The 16,411-nt window shown below is 33.7% G+C and overlaps 3 protein-coding genes across 3 annotated transcripts; 1 reads left to right on the top strand and 2 right to left on the bottom strand.

The window, feature by feature from the left end:
- Positions 1 to 909: 909 nt before the first annotated feature.
- On the bottom strand, positions 910 to 3,357 carry LOC141706277 (cytochrome P450 CYP72A219-like). The gene is made up of 5 exons (XM_074509076.1): positions 3,023 to 3,357; positions 2,446 to 2,663; positions 2,088 to 2,338; positions 1,595 to 1,985; positions 910 to 1,510 (listed from the first exon to the last, which is right to left on the bottom strand). The coding sequence occupies exons 1-5, from the start codon at positions 3,288 to 3,290 to the stop codon at positions 1,085 to 1,087; spliced, it is 1,554 nt and encodes a 517-aa protein (XP_074365177.1). The 5' UTR covers positions 3,291 to 3,357; the 3' UTR covers positions 910 to 1,084.
- Positions 3,358 to 7,188: 3,831 nt separating this feature from the next.
- Positions 7,189 to 8,864, top strand: LOC141708419 (uncharacterized). Its single transcript, XM_074512041.1, has 2 exons — positions 7,189 to 8,407; positions 8,728 to 8,864. The coding sequence occupies exons 1-2, from the start codon at positions 7,189 to 7,191 to the stop codon at positions 8,760 to 8,762; spliced, it is 1,254 nt and encodes a 417-aa protein (XP_074368142.1). The 3' UTR covers positions 8,763 to 8,864.
- A 3,557-nt stretch (positions 8,865 to 12,421) lies between these two features.
- Positions 12,422 to 16,053, bottom strand: LOC141708418 (large ribosomal subunit protein eL20z-like). The gene is made up of 4 exons (XM_074512040.1): positions 15,698 to 16,053; positions 14,290 to 14,365; positions 13,316 to 13,430; positions 12,422 to 12,646 (listed from the first exon to the last, which is right to left on the bottom strand). Exons 1-4 carry the CDS (start codon positions 15,912 to 15,914, stop codon positions 12,590 to 12,592), a joined length of 465 nt encoding a protein of 154 aa, XP_074368141.1. The 5' UTR covers positions 15,915 to 16,053; the 3' UTR covers positions 12,422 to 12,589.
- Positions 16,054 to 16,411: the final 358 nt, after the last annotated feature.

Below are 16,411 nucleotides of genomic sequence, written 5' to 3'. Positions count from 1 at the left end.
TCATCTTATTTTTGTAGAACTTTTAGAATGAAAATATCTCAATTTTGTATTAATGACCACTTGTTTTAGTTTATTTTAAAAACTAGGAAGGATAATTATAATTAAAAATGAAATTATTTTACTTACATTTCATTTGTTTCCCGTGTTTTTTAAAACTTGGGCATGTTTGACAAATCTTATAAGTCAATTTAATGACTTGTAAACCCGTAACAACTTATCGACGACCAGACTCATAAGTTGAATTTACAACTTATAAGCCGATAAGTTAAATGTTAATAGCGACGTATTTTTTTAACTTATTTTAATTTTTCACTTTTTTATTAATTTTAATTTTAAAACATATATTTTTAAATGTTAATCTAACTAAAAGTATAAGAATTAAGATACTTTTCCTTAAAAATTATTTATTTTAGTTAAAATATGTAAAAAGAATTATGACTTACAAGTAAAATTATCCAAACACTTGTATAACTAATTAAACTAATAAATATTTATATGATTATCATTTCTAAGTCACTTATTTGTTTTAAGTGGTAATTTACTTATTTTAAGATTTTCCGAACGAGCACGGAGAAGGGGCATGAGCATGTTAGCGACAGATATTTATACCGATCAAATGTCGCTTAAATGAGATTTACCTTGGTTCATGTGGTTTGCATGATATTGCGTAAGCCCGTAGGGTTTACCCGTGCATGATATTGCGTAAGCCCGTAGGGTTTACCCGGTGCGCACCCGAAGGGTAGCGGCTGCGGGTTACCTACGATTAAAAAAAAAATCTCAAGCATATATATTAAGGAATTTGTTTGATATTTATTATGACTTTAATGATTCAAATGATACCTTATTAAGTTTAATAATTAAATTGATATATAACCTTTACTTGAATCAACATTTTGATATTTAATCCCATTGCAAATTTGCTCAGAAAGTCTACACGAAACAACAGAGGTATTGATCATTATTTTAGTATGACCAAAACAACATATATCTATACACACATGTTGCATTGCAAATTTGCTGTCAACGTACCAAAGTGTAACTCTTGATCTTTGTTTTAATATATGACCCCTCGTACTTGGAGGACTTATATTTTGCGCAAAAGCATATGAGCACCATACTGGGGTTTAAGGGTTAACACAAATGAAGGTGCATGCGTATAAAAAGGTGAAAGCTCAAAGGAGAAGCGTTGAAGCATCATTGCTATGGCAAGTTTTGCTTCCAATATCGCAAAATTGTTGCCAATACATACTCTAGGTCCCCAGCTGAAAGGGAAAAATGATACCCGATTATTGGTTGCTTTACTAATTCCTTGCGAAAATCTATCTGGGTTGAACTCTTTCGCATCCTCTCCCCATAATTCACTGTCATGATGGACTAATAGTACTGGCAACAAAAACTGTACCCCAGGAGGAAGTGTCATTTTTCCTAGTTTCGTTTCTTTATAGATGACTCGAGTAAATATAGTAGCAGGAGGGTACAATCTTAGAACCTCGTTCAGAATCATTGTTACCTACATGTCAGAATTAAAAGATAATAAAGGGGCTGATAGCACCATGTACCTGAGAACTGTAACGATTTATAATTAGGTACTTACAATTTTAAGGCGGCCGAGTCCATCATAATCTGGTTTCCGGGTTCCAAAAACTTGAAACACCTCTTCTCTTGCATGAACTTGCCAATTTGGGTGGATGCTCAACAGAATCATGGTCCATGTTAGCAGATTCGAAGTAGTCTCTTGACCAGCAAAATAAAATGTTTTGCATTCCTCAATTATTTCTGATGTGTTCATTCCAAGGTTATTGTTGTCTCCGTTTTCTTGAATTTCTTTTCGATTGGATTTCATTAACAAGCTCAGTAAGTCATCGTCGTTATCATCTTCTCCCAAATTCATGGTGTTTTCCCTTTTCTTAATAATATCTTCGAAAAGGCACCTCAGTTGATTGTTGATTTCTTTTAGTCTCCTGTTTTTTCTAGTTGGCAAAAACCTTCAAACACATATAGGGAAAGAAAAGGAGGCAAATGTTATATCGGCTAGTGCAGGACATGCATGCCAAGAAGTAGATTAAGAAAAGGTAATGTGTGTGTACCTCCACCCTGGAATGTAAACAGATTGCAAAACTTCGAGAGTCAGCTGAGCCTGTTCTTTTTGAAGTTGATGTATTTTTCGACCTTGGATATAGCTACTTCCAAAAGCAGTTCTGGATATCACATCACTGGTTAAGGCCTCAATATAAGGTTGAATATTCACCTCACAAGCTGCATTTGAGTTTCCATCGATTAAGATCTCCCATTCCTTCATCATCTCGCTAGAACTCACGCACATTGCCGAAACCATATTCTATATAACAAAAAAAATGTGCAAATTTGTATTGCAATAAATTACTGTGCTTGGCCTTGTCAGTAAGGGTGTAATTTATAACTGAGAATATCTGTAGACTAACTTGCCTTTAATTTGTCGACATAAAAAGCTGGATTAATGATCTTCCGATGTTTACTCCATTTTTCATCCTCATAGCCAGTCAATCCAGATACTAGATACTTTGCAAGAGGATTAGGAGTAGGTTTCTTAAAATCCTTGTTGTTCATTAGAATTTCTTTGATCAGTTCCGGTTCCAGAATGTTCACCCTTGCTACTGGACCCATCCATGTAAAAGAACTCTTTCCTGTTAAGCGACGCTGTGAGAAGACAACTTTTTACGCATACAACATTACACAATTAGTTTGGTGCTGGGGAGTGTTCATGTAAACAACATTTTTACTCCGAGAGTAAAAATGAAGTCTGTGTTTTACCCCCATTTTCAAACTAGTAGCTAGGAGCAACTCAAAGGCCAACACTACTTGTACCGCACACACGTTCATAGCATTCAATAATTGTAACATAAAAGTTATAGTACAAATCAACTAGCAAAGGATTAATTGTAAGTTCGTTTTTAAAAGTAGATGTGTGTACTTTGAGTGACAAGGGGGGAGTTTAACAATACCAGGGACCAATAATTAAATATGTGTACGTACGACGACATACCATGAGCCTTGATAATGTGATGATGGAAAGGGAGAACTCGAGGAACAATATCATCGCAGAGATTAATTGGCTTAGAATTAGCAAGTTTCGCCATATGTTTAATCTCCTTGGTGTCACCATAGAATAGACGATATCGATTTCCAGAAAGACCTTGCCCCCTTAACAGTTTTTCCATCGTTTTTGGCCTCAACCACACCCACCTCACCACCGTCCATGCCCATACAATAACACCAGATAACATTGCTACCAACACAAGTACCCCTTTCATGTGTTTAGTATCGATAATACGTATAAGTATAAGAATATGTATGTAAATAACTATGAATGGGGGAAGTAAGAAGACTTGGGTTATGTGAGAAGAAGAGTGAAAATGCATGATGAATTTATAGGCCAGGTTTGTTCCTTGAGAAAAGAAGGTGGTGATCTGCTATTGGTTCAATATATAAGGGTTAATATACATAGCAGTTCTCTTTGGAATCTCCTTTAATTTAGGCTATAGATTATGGACCACTTGAGTTTAATTACTTGATCGAATATATTTTTTCTTCGTGCATGACTGGGGACGAGTTTATGTGAAAGGATCCCGATCTGGGAATAACATGCAACTAATCGACCTAGCTACATATATTACCATTCACAAGCACCAAATTATAATGGCAACCTTACAATTTAAAATGTAGTCGGATTCCATATACTATTTGTTAATGACTACAGCTGCATATTTACGATTTCTATACATTACAATTGATGGTTTGATGTTTTTAAAGCAGTGCTCCCTAATCAAAGTCTCTATCCTGTCAATGTGATCAACAATCTAAAGACATCTAATAAAATACTTCCATTGATTTCCTGACTTTTAAATAAGCCCTCAAAAAAATAAATATCTCACTGATTTCCGAAGATCAGAACTTGAAAAACATTTTGCTCTTTCGTTTCCGATCCAACCAATGACGTGGATCCATGGGTTTATAACTTCCCAATCAGTCCAGAGGTAATTTAAATTATAGATTCAAAAATCAAACCTTCAGGGTATAGAAAAGTTGATGAGAATTAACATGCAAAATGTGAATACCATATTTAACGGTACTTGTGTTCACCACTCCTGGCTACAACAAAACCATTGTTGAGTTAAGTAGAGGCAAGGGGAGAGGGTGTTCCTGTTCCCTTTTTGTTAACACACTATTAGTAAGATGTTTAGTATTTAGTAACAGGCATCAGCCACATGCAAATCACTTAATTTCTGGGGAAATTCACTACTGGTCAAAATCACGTTTCTTTTTCACTAATTTTACATCTCGGTTGCTCAATCTAGACTCCCATAGCTATTTTCTTATTTTATAAAAAACTCCCTTGACATTTTCTAAATCAACCAAATTTTTACTCTTAATTATAAATCAATTAATATTTATTAGCCCTTCCTTATTCATGTGTTAAAGACCCTGTGTTCTAGTTATATATATATTTTTAAAACATTTTACAAATACAAAAAATGAAAATCACAATAACAACACATTATTTTTAATCTCCAAGGGTCAAATAAGATAAAATTATAGAAACATGTTAAAGGATTAAACTACTTTTACTCTTAAATATACAAAATCTCAAATTAAATCATTATAATGAAAATTTTAGCCCTCTCTTGTGTGAAGTGGTTAATCAAAGATAATTTTCGTAAATTTGGAGAAGCATTGTTAATACAAGGCCCGAGTATCATTTGTAAACGTAACGCTCATTTTTTCAAGATAATTCAAGACAATCAGGTGTTTTAATTAAGTTGTTCTCTAATCATGAGTGTATAGTTTACATATTTTATAGACATATAATAACTTAAAAATATTATATCTTTTAATCAGGCTTCTATTTAACACAAATTGATTCACGTCCAAAATTAATTAAAATTAGTATTTAATTGTATTTATAGTTCAAAACGGAGAGTTTGTATTGTCTATTAGTAATTCTCATTATTTAAAACTGAGTTAACGAAAATTTTGAAAGAAAATAAATAAGTGAAAGTAACATAAAATAAACCTTATGTACTCAATATACAACAAAAATGACACTAAATATTTCCTTACAATTTACCAGTTTAAGATGGTTATTTAAAAAACTTATTTTGAGATCATATTTTACATGTTTGTTATTATTTGTTATTTTTATTTTTGTTTTCATCTGTAAAAAGAAATTTTTCTTTTATTTTTTATTTCAGTGATTAATAATATATCAAACACGTTTTTTTCTAGCTAACGCTCTCTGTTTGTGATTTCTGTTAAAAATTGTTGTATTATTAGAAAAAATGTTGCTTAAAAAAGTGTTGTTGTAAACATTAGATAATTGTTTGGTAATTTTTTTGATATATATGTTTTATATAAAAAAATTTAAAATAATAATGGTTTTGATAAGGTTTAATGGTGAAAGTTAGCTGAAAAGCAGTTTTTTCTAAAAACATGAGAACTTACTTTATCTAATATCCACTTTTGGGTCAAAAGCACCAGATTTTGGATTTTATCAGAGTTAAACAAACACATTCTTAATTTGGTAATATTTTTTATATGTATATGTTTTAATGTAAAAATATTTTAAAAATAATATTTTTGATATGAATTTCAATGGTGAAATCAATTATTACGGGCTATTAAAAAAGTAGGCGGAGACGTTGCTTTCCAGCAAAAAAAGTTTTTGAATTTAATTAAGAAACGCTGCATCCAATAAAAAACTGTTATTTATTTGGACAACAGTGATATCAAACACAGCCTAAGATCGTACATATGTATTTTCTGTGTATATGTTTTTGTCCTATGCTTCAAATGATGATGGTTCGAGTGACGAAAAACATACCATAACATAAATTATACATATATAGTCAATAATTAACAAGCTAGTAGCACAACTCTGTGTACAAAACCACCAAAGTTATTATATAACAGAGGCCAAAAATACGAGGACCATCAAGAAAACTACGAACCTAGCTAGTGCGTACGTCTTAAACATATATAAAGGTTGGAGCATCTGCTTTAAGTAATCAAGAAATCAAGTATAAATCATGTTATGCCTATAAACATGTAGGCTGGGGACCATGCAGGCATATATACCCCATGAGGTAATCGTTACGGACTTACGGTTATAACTCGTCCATATTTGCGTCTCCCCAGGAGCTCTCGCCTCTCGGCAACTCTTCCGGTAAGATTTTGACTTCAAAATTATAAAGAATAATATTAAAATTAAAGCTTCAACAGACTCTTTAAAATCTTAAAATTGGTTCACTTGACATGAAAAAATGAAGCTGAAGAAAAATAAATAAAAGAATGAAATGAGAAAGGAATGAGAAAAGAAAATAATGATCATTATATTTTTAGGTTTACTTGTTAAAATTTTTGAAGGAAATAGAATGAAAAATAAAAAAATAAGCCCGTAAGTGTTGGCCCAGTTTGTTAAAAATATGATAATAATTCTCTTAGTCACATATTCGTGTTTGAATCTCACGGGAGAAAAATTTATAATTATGCTTCCTGAAACCCGAGCATATCGCTTAAATGCGGTTTAACTTGGTTCACGTGATTTGCAGACTATTGCCCGCACCCGAAGGATAGCGGATTAAATACGATTTACCTTGTTTCACGTGATTTGCAGGTTATTGCGCGCACCCGAATGGTGGCGGCTGCGGATTCCCTATGATAAAAAAAATGAAAAAATATTATCAAGAATTTTTTGAAATTAAATTTTGGATAAACATTTTTTTGACAAAATATTCTTGGAAAAAAAATTCGAGAAAAGAACTAGGAAAGCTTCAGCCACAAAATATTTTTTCTGGGAAAAAGTTTCTCAAAACAAGTTTTCCGAAACTAAGTTTTCGTGGGAAAAAAAAATTACTCAAAAAAAGCATTCCCATGGACAAAATATTAAAGAATAAAATTTCTCGAAAATAAGTTTTCCCCAACAAAATTTCATAGTGTTGTGGATACTACTACTCAATCCAACTCAGCAGATAAGACAACAAAGAATGTTGAGCGGGACAACTACAACTTGCAGAATAAGGCAACACCAAATTCAGTTATTGCAACTTGCAGATTGTTAAATCTAGAATATTCTAATAAGTCTATATAGATAGATAATCTCTTGCTCAAAGGGGGGAGGAGAGAGGGGGCAAAGATATAGATACATAGATACATATGCGTTCATATGCGAGTGCGTTAAATTCTCGATCAACTTCACCCATGGCTAATACATCCGCTGCTACATCTACTGCAAACATTGTGATTGACATCAATCATCCATACTATCTAAGTTCGTCCGATCATCCAGGTTTATCTCTTGTTTCAGAACAACTTACAGATCAGAATTATCATCAATGGAGTAGATCTGTACAAATTACTCTTTCTGCGAAGCTGAAACTTGGATTCATTGATGGAACACAAGTCAAACCAGCTTCTAATTCGCCTCAACTTTCTCTTTGGATGCGAAGCGATGATTTGGTAATTTCATGGCTTCTTAACTCAATTTCATCTGAAATTAGGAAAAGCGTAGTGTCTATTTTTCACACTTTTAAACAGATCTGGGAAGACCTGGCCACTAGATTTGCACAGAGTAATGTACCACGACTTTTTAATCTTCGTAAAGAACTAGCATCATTGACTCAAGGCACAAAATCTATAATTGCCTACTTTACTCAGTTTCGAGGCTTAATTGATGAATTATATAGCTTATCTCCAATTCCAAAATGCATATGTGCTGCAAGTAATTGTGCTTGTGGAAAGGTTATGAAATTAGAGCAATATGAAAAGATAACAAAGCTGAGTCAATTTCTCATGGGATTAAATACGATTTTTACCAACACTAGGGGTCAGATTCTACTTATGCATCCTTTACCTGATATAAATTATGCCTATTCTATGCTCTTACAAGAAGAAAATCAGAGAGACATCTCGACTGTTGGTATAATGACAGAGAGTTTAGCTATGAATGTTAGACTCAAGTCTAATTCCAACTTTAAGCCTAAGACTGTCAAGAAACCAGCTGATTCAAGTCTAATGTGTGATTACTATAATTTAACTAGACATACAAGAGATAAATGTTATCCTGATTGGAATCGATTATATGGTAAACCAAAGCCTAAACCTATAAATGCTACTAACAAGAGGTTTCAGCCTGCTGCAAATATCACACAATCTGTGTCTTCTTCTGGTCCTTTGACTCAATCTGACAATCTCTCAAATGTACAATCTGCTGTGAACTTTGTTCCATCTGTGCCTCTTATGTCTGATCAACAATGTCAACAAATCATTAATATGTTGCAAGCAAAGATGTCTGGCACTACTCCCTCAAACTCTTGGATGTCAGCTAATACAATTAGCCATACTCCAAGTACATCTCAAGTTACATCCATGGCAGGTATAACTTCTGATTCACTTACTACTGTGTCATTCCATAATTCACCTCAAGTCTGGATTATAGATTTATGTGCAACTCACCACATTACTTCTTATTTTCAATTACTCACCAATCCTGTTTCTGTTCATTCTGAGATACATTTGCCTAATGGCAACAAAACTACCATCACATTTGTTGAAACTGTTCATCTCACACCTTCCTTAGTCCTTAAACAAGTTCTGTTTGTCCCAGATTTCCAATGTAATCTGTTATCTATTTCCAAATTATCTTTAGACAATACTTGCTTGATTCATTTTTCTGCTTCCAAGTGCTTTTTACAGGAGCTTGTCATGATGAAGAGGAAGAAGATTGGTGATCTGGAGGATGGCTTATTCAAACTTCATACTGATATACTCCTTGAAAATGTGATAGCAACAGTTGCTATTCAGAATAAATATTGAATGTGCATCTCTGGCACAATAGACTAGGTCACCCTTCTTCTGTTGTTCTAAGTCATTTACCTACTCTGAAGTCTCAATCTTCTTCTGTAATTCAGCATTGTGAAATTTGTCATATGGCTAAACAATCAAAATTATCTTTCACCAACAGTACATCCAGTAGTTCCTGTGTGTTTGATATGATACACTGTGATGTGTGGGGACCCTATAGGCATCCCACACATGGCAAGTGTCACTATTTGTTGACTATTGTAGATGATTATTCCAAATGTATATGGTTATTTCTCTGTACCCATAAAACTGAAGTTCCCTCTTTAATAATTCAATTTCTTTCTTATGTTCAAAATCAATTCTCCAAAAATATTAAAATTCTCAGGTCTGACAATGGTACAGAATTTGTCAACCAAGATCTTCACAATTTTTTCAGCTCTAAAGGCATTTTACATCAAACAAGTTGTCTCATACCCCTCAACAAAATGGCATTGTTGAGAGAAAGCATCAACATCTGTTGAGGGTAGCCAGAACTCTTAAATTTCAATCTAACATTCCTGTTAAATTCCGGGGTGATTTGGTTCTTATAGCTGCCCACATCATCAATCTAACACCTTCCAAACAGTTAAACTATAGAACTCCTTATGAATTGTTGTTCAATAAACCTCCTTTATATAATCATCTCAAGGCATTTGGTTGTTTATGTTACTTTACCAATATCAAAACAATCTCAGATAAATTTGCACCTAGAGCTAATAAGGGAGTCTTTGTTGGTTATCCTTTCAATAAGAAAGGCTACAAAATTCTTGATTTACAAACAAAAACTTTCATCATTTCTAGACATGTCATCTTTGTAGAACATATATTTCCCTTTCATTCTCTTGTTTCATCTAATACTTCAATCCCATTATTTCTATCTCCATTGCATTCTGAGTCATCTGATGATATTAGTCATGTTCTTTCCGCTATCTCCTCAGACATAGTTCCTTTTCCTCATCACTCTACTGATCAGGTTTCAACTAATCAAGATATTTATACTCCTTCTCCTTCTCTACCTCTTGCTCTTTCCAAATCAACTAGAAATAAACAGATTCATCATAAATTCAAAGACTTCAAAGGCCTTCCAGCATCTCTGATCACTAATCTCTCCTCGACATCTGCTCACATGACACAAGGTATTTCTTACCCCTTACACAACTACATTTTCTATGCTAAATTCTCACCTTCTTATCAGCAATACTTAGTTGCTACTGTTAAACAGTTTACTCCTCATACCTACAAACAGGCTGCTACTGATGCTAACTGGTTAAAAACTATGAAATTAGAGCTTGATACTTTAGAAAATAATCATACTTGGATTCTTGTTCCCAAACATCCTCATACCAACATAGTTGATTGTAAATGGCTATTTACAATTAAGTACCTCCCCAATGGCACAATTGACAGATATAAAGTCAGGTTGGTGGCCAAGGGCTTTACTCAAACTCATGATTTGGATTATTTTGAGACCTTTGCAACAGTTGCAAAAATGGTCACAGTCAGATTGTTAATTGCTATTACATCCATTCAGAAATGGACTATCTCCCAACTAGATATCACTAATGCTTTCCTTCATGGTGAACTGAATGAAACTGTGTACATGAAGCTTCCCCCTAGTTATTTTGAACTGTCTTCCTTTGCTTCCATTCACAATATTTCAGATCCTACAAACCTGGTCTGCAAACTGATTAAGTCAATCTATGGCCTCAGACATGCTCCTAGGTGCTGGTTTGATAAATTTTCAACTGCTTTAAAGGTCTTTAATTTTGAACAATCTCATTCAGATAATAGTCTCTTTACTCTGCATACATCCTCTCAATTTGTTGCCTTACTGGTGTATGTTAATGATATTTTGATCACTGGTAATGATCAAAAATTAATTGCTCAAGTCAAGGCTCATCTTGCTTCTTACTTCAAGGTAAAAGATTTGGGTTCCCTTAAATATTTTCTGGGAATAGAGGTTGCTCGTTCAAATCAAGGAATTTATCTACATCAAAGAAAATATACCCTTGAAATATTGACTGATACCGGATTACTTGCTGCCAAACCATCCAAATTTCCAATGGAAATTAATCATCAATTGCAGAATAACTCAAGTCCTTTGTTATATGCTCATGATGGTTCAGTTTACAGAAGATTAGTGGGTCGTCTTCTCTATCTCACAGTTACGCGATCTGATCTGTCATATGCCATTCAGGTTCTTTCCCAATTTCTAACTTCTCCCCGGGCAGATCATCTAACTACAGCCTATAAGGTGGTCAGATTTCTTAAAAACTCTCCTGGATAAGGTTTACTTATGGATTCTCACTCTTCTGTTTAACTGAGTGCTTATTATGACTCTGATTGGGGAAGTTGTAAAGAAACTCGCCACTCTCTAACCGGTTATTATATCAAACTGGGTAATTCTCTAATCTTCGGGAAGTGTAAAAAGCAACACACCGCTTCTTGGTTTTCAGCCGGTTTTCAGCTGAGGCTGAATATCGGAGTATGGCTGACACTTGCTGTGAAGTTGTCTGGCTTCTTGCATTATTCAGGAACTTTGGTTTCTACAATGTTGCTCCAGTTACACTCTTTTGTGATAGTAAATCAGCAAATTACATTGCATCTAACTCTGTGTTCCATGAACGTACGAAACACATTGATATTGATTATCATCTCGTTCGAGAAAAGATCAAACTTAATATCATCCAACCTATGTATATTGCCACTAAACTTCAGCCTGCTAACATGTTCACCAAGGCTCTTGCGTCTCATTTGTTACATTACTTTCGTGGCAAGTTAGGAGTTTGTAATCTCTTTCTCACTCCTACTTGAAGGGGGATGTTGTGGATACTACTACTCAATCCAAGTCAGCAGATAAGACAACAAAAAATGCTGAGCTGGACAACTACAACTTGCAGAATAAGGCAAACACCAAATTCAGTTAAGGCAAACACCAAATTCAGTTACTGCAACTTGCAGATTGTTAGATCTAGAATATTGTAATAAGTCTATATAGATTTAGATAACCTGTTAGATTAGTTTTTCAAGTTTGTAAGTTTTCACAAGTCCAGCATGTAAACAATTCATTTCTTGATACACAGCTTCTTCAACATTTTCATTTCCTGCAATTCTATTGCTGTTCTAGATCTCCATTACTGATTATAACACAGAGTAAAGGATTTTCTAGAAATATTAGTGTCAAAATAAATTATGAAAATTATATTGTGTTTCAAATGAATGAATTTATCTGACACGTTTCGGATGAAATGATATTCAATAGTTCTGATGTAATGTAATGGAATGTGTATGCGTATTGTTCATTTCATTCTTTTGTCCCAACTGAACAGCCTAATTTTCATTTAGACGGAATAACCATTCCATTCATGAGAAAATCCATTTCGTTACTGTCAAGTGAACACATCTCAAGTGTTTTAGAAAATTTAGTGTTCGACTCTTATGATAGAAAACATATTTTTGATAAGTTATTAAAACAATAAATTTAATTCGTTTTCTCTTGACAGGTTTAAAAGATATTATGCAGAATGTAATGAAACATTCATGAAAGTAATAGAAACAATATCAATGGCAATCATCATAAACATCATCTGTCATAACAACTAAAAAATTTTACATGGACAAAGTATATAGCTAGAAAATGATTGTATAATTCAGAAAAATTATATGCAATACCATCTTTACAAGCAGCTTTTTTTTTTGTTTCAGGTCATACGCATCAATCCCAGTCATCTGATGTCAGACCAAATACCACGGCAATAGCAGCAACAACAGCCTGCAAACACAAATATGGACGTTTTAGTCAGTTAATCATCAACCTATCAAATTTGAGTGTAAATAAAAACCTTACTAATGAAGCATGATGTGGATGTGGATATGGATGTGAACTTGTCCACTAAACTACATCATACTTATATTTTCTGGGATCTGCCAGTTCCTGGTGACATGGTTCCTGGTTAAGGACTTGAAATGTTTGAGCCACTGTTTTTCATGGTCGACCAATACATCCATTTCCAAAACAATGTATAATCTTTCCACCGTTGTAAAGTTCACGCATGCAAAGAAATGTAGAAGATTGCAGAAAATCCAGGAAGTATGAGGGAAATGGAAAAGGAATAATTATCATGGAAAAATAAAGAATTGGGAAACTAGATTTTTTTTATGAATAAATAAGAAGTCCATGGTCCAGATGCTAGTGTTCTAGAAAAAATTAGGATACGGTAAAATTTATGGGCCAAAGTCTTATACAAAACAATAAGACTATCTAAAAGGTGAAATGATATGAACAACACAGAATCCTATTCTCAGTAAAAATTGCAGTGTACAATGACATGTTGCCTTGCACTATAAATGACAGAACCAATCATTTCCGGGCATATAATAAATTAACAAGACGGGTGGAATTTATTTTGCTTAACTGCTATGAAAAAAAAAGACGACTTACAGCTATTGTGCAAGCAACATATCCTGGTTTCTCCCGATGGTCATATCTGGCGCAGAGTAGAACAAATGCACCAACATACCAAGGGATACCAGCAAGAAAGAAACCAATTATGAACCTTCAAAGATATCATGTTTAAAAGTCATTATAAGTTTTAACATTTAAACTGTAGATAATTAAATAATACCATTAGAAGAAACTTTGTAACAGAACCTTATACAGTTAACCTATAATTATAAAGACATAGCTATCCTATTCTGATAAGTATTTTTTTAAGATCTTGAACTAAAGTGCTGCATTTGAGATATTAATGTACACGAGAGCAGAGCAATGTCTTGAATAAAATGCTGCTTTTCAGATATTGGTGTACAAAAGAGTAGAGCAATTTACTTGACAACTTTGGAATGCAAACAGAAGAAAGTTAGAAACTAGTCAGAGTAGTGACTACTGCTGACTTTCCAAGCTATGTAGATCCAAAACAATATAAGGTAATCGGTAACTCTGCTAGTTAATGCTACAAAGAACATGCAAATTAAATGTGACTTTGCTTCTAGCTTGACTCTGATATCATGGTAGTTCAAAAAGCATAAGAGTGCCAAGCTAGTTGAATACCGGATTGATGATATATATGAATAGAAACTCAGCCGTCGTTAAAATTCTAATTTTTTAAATAATAGCGACCAATACAGTTAGGAATCTTGCTCTCATAGAAAAGCTAGCTTTCATCCTTTCACTACATGTCATGACCCTAGAACATTATATTTGACTTTCCGGTTGCGAGAATAATGTCCGAGCTCTGGGAAGAAGTGAAATCTTGCAACAGATAAAGTGAGGAAACTAGGTTAATCTTGCAACTACAAATCTTGATATAACAACATTTTTCTTTTTATTTTTGAAACTCGTTCAAATTTGGTTGCAATCTATAGTCTACATCTAAATATAAGTGACATAAAATAGGGTATCACAAGTCAACTTACAGGAACCAGGCACATCCAATGCCACAACAAGGAAGACGGTGCTCTCTTATTGGTCTTCCTTCAACAACTGCATAGCCTAGATCATCAAGATAACAGGACATATGGGATTAAAGCCTCTATAGGGACAAGTTTTAACTCATCTCAAGAACTATGCATGGTAAGTTAATTGAGAAATGACAGCACAGGAAAATTACAAACTCATTTGGTTTGGGTCTAAATATCAAATTTAAAGGAAATACATTCAAAAGAAAGTATGAATTGCTCATAGTAATTGACTAATTGCTACATTCTTGCTTGGTCCAGGGTCCAACACTCCCCAAGTAAAATTCAATAGGAGAGATCATACGATAAAACTATGAACCTTGACAATCAAGAACAGAAACAAAGTTCCCATTTGAGCCTCACGTCCCAGGAGTCACTATAATCAATAAGAAAATCGATCATCTTGTACCATTATATAATCCTAAAAAGATGGTTACTGATATTCAATTTTAAAGAACATTTCAAGTAGTTCATTATGGCCGCAGATGCCCATAAACGTTAAATCATATCATTTACTTTGATCCTTATGTCAAGATTTTATCCAATTTTCGATAAATACAATAACACTCTTCAATAAACACGATATTATACATCAAATCTAGGAAGCAAGGACACGGGTGCGGGAGTGCGAGTGCGTAGTGCGGGAATACAGGAATTCGGCAAATATAAAAATATGGGGATACGGGTGCGGGGGGACACGGGAAAAATAAACAAAAAATTCATATATATTTCATGTTAAACATAATAAAACTTACTAATAAAACCAGAAATTGCTTGAAAAATGAATCAAATGCATCATTTATTAATCTAAAACACAAAAATACAAGTAATATCTTTTAATTTATGCAAAAATGAATACGATAATCAATATTTATGTAATAACTAATAGACATGGATACTTAATTTTGTAAATATAGTTAGATTTGAATTACAATTTCTAAAGATAAATTTCATATTAGTATCATGGAAGAATCCGTGTGTCCGATACGGGGATACGTGTGTCCGAGAATCCGGGGACTTGGCAGCGACCCGAGTGTCCCTGCTTCCTAGCATCAAATACTTTATCGTAAAGCATCAATTTTTTCATCTCAACCAAGATCCCATTAATAATAATACTCACAATTACACACTAATATGATCAAATCCCCACCAGAACTTCCCCAAAAAAATACTACTACTCTAAAAATTTCTTGAATCTTGATCAACTCAAAATCAGTATCCACTACTCTTAGCAACTTCGCACAAAAGCTAAAACATTAATTTTCAATAAATTGAAGTAGTAAACAGCTGAGTCATCATACATAAACACATACACATGCACATAAACATGAATAAAAAATATTGACAGGGAGTGATCTAAATATACCTGGAACAGCCTGATAACCATGAGCATAATAGTGGGCCTGAGAAGTGGGCTGAGCAGAGAGTCCAGGTGGGGGAACAGGGTGAGGAAAGCCCATAGCTGGCTGAGGAGGTGGATAATTAGCAACCCCTTGAAAAGTACCATACTGTACTGGTGGCTGTTCTTCATCATGGTGGTGATGCTGATGATGATATTGACCACCTCCCTTTTCTTCACTCATTTTTATTCACTTTTACTAATAATCTGTCTGTGTATTTCTTCTCTGGGGTTTTCAAGATTTCTGTAATTTTCTTTTTTATGTTGCTTCTTTTTTTTTAAGATCAGAACGATGACGAGAAAATAATAATGAAGTACATTGATTTTATATGTGTATGTAAAGTTGATATGTGCGTTTATCTATATCTTTGTCAGGCTGGTTAAATTTGTACACCTGGATTCTTAGCCTTGTAATGATAAATAAGTGAAGGTGGCTATGGGCCTTATTGGATTATAAATGGGCCTCATGTACTCGCGTGTGATCTGTGTATCTAATTAATTGTTGCCGAGAAAAATGATTATGAAGTTTATTTTAATAATACAATTAGTAAATTTGTAATCAAGTTGGGTAAATATATATGTCCAGGCTTGCGAGACACGGGCTTGTATATATCTATTTATACTATTATATTAAAGATGAAATATTAAAAATTTGGTTGTCAGTCATTGATCACTAAATCT

The sequence above is a fragment of the Apium graveolens genome, chromosome 2, assembly GCF_009905375.1.
Source record: "Apium graveolens cultivar Ventura chromosome 2, ASM990537v1, whole genome shotgun sequence".
Taxonomy (NCBI): domain Eukaryota; kingdom Viridiplantae; phylum Streptophyta; class Magnoliopsida; order Apiales; family Apiaceae; genus Apium; species Apium graveolens.
This window is presented reverse-complemented; position numbering and strand designations above follow the sequence as displayed.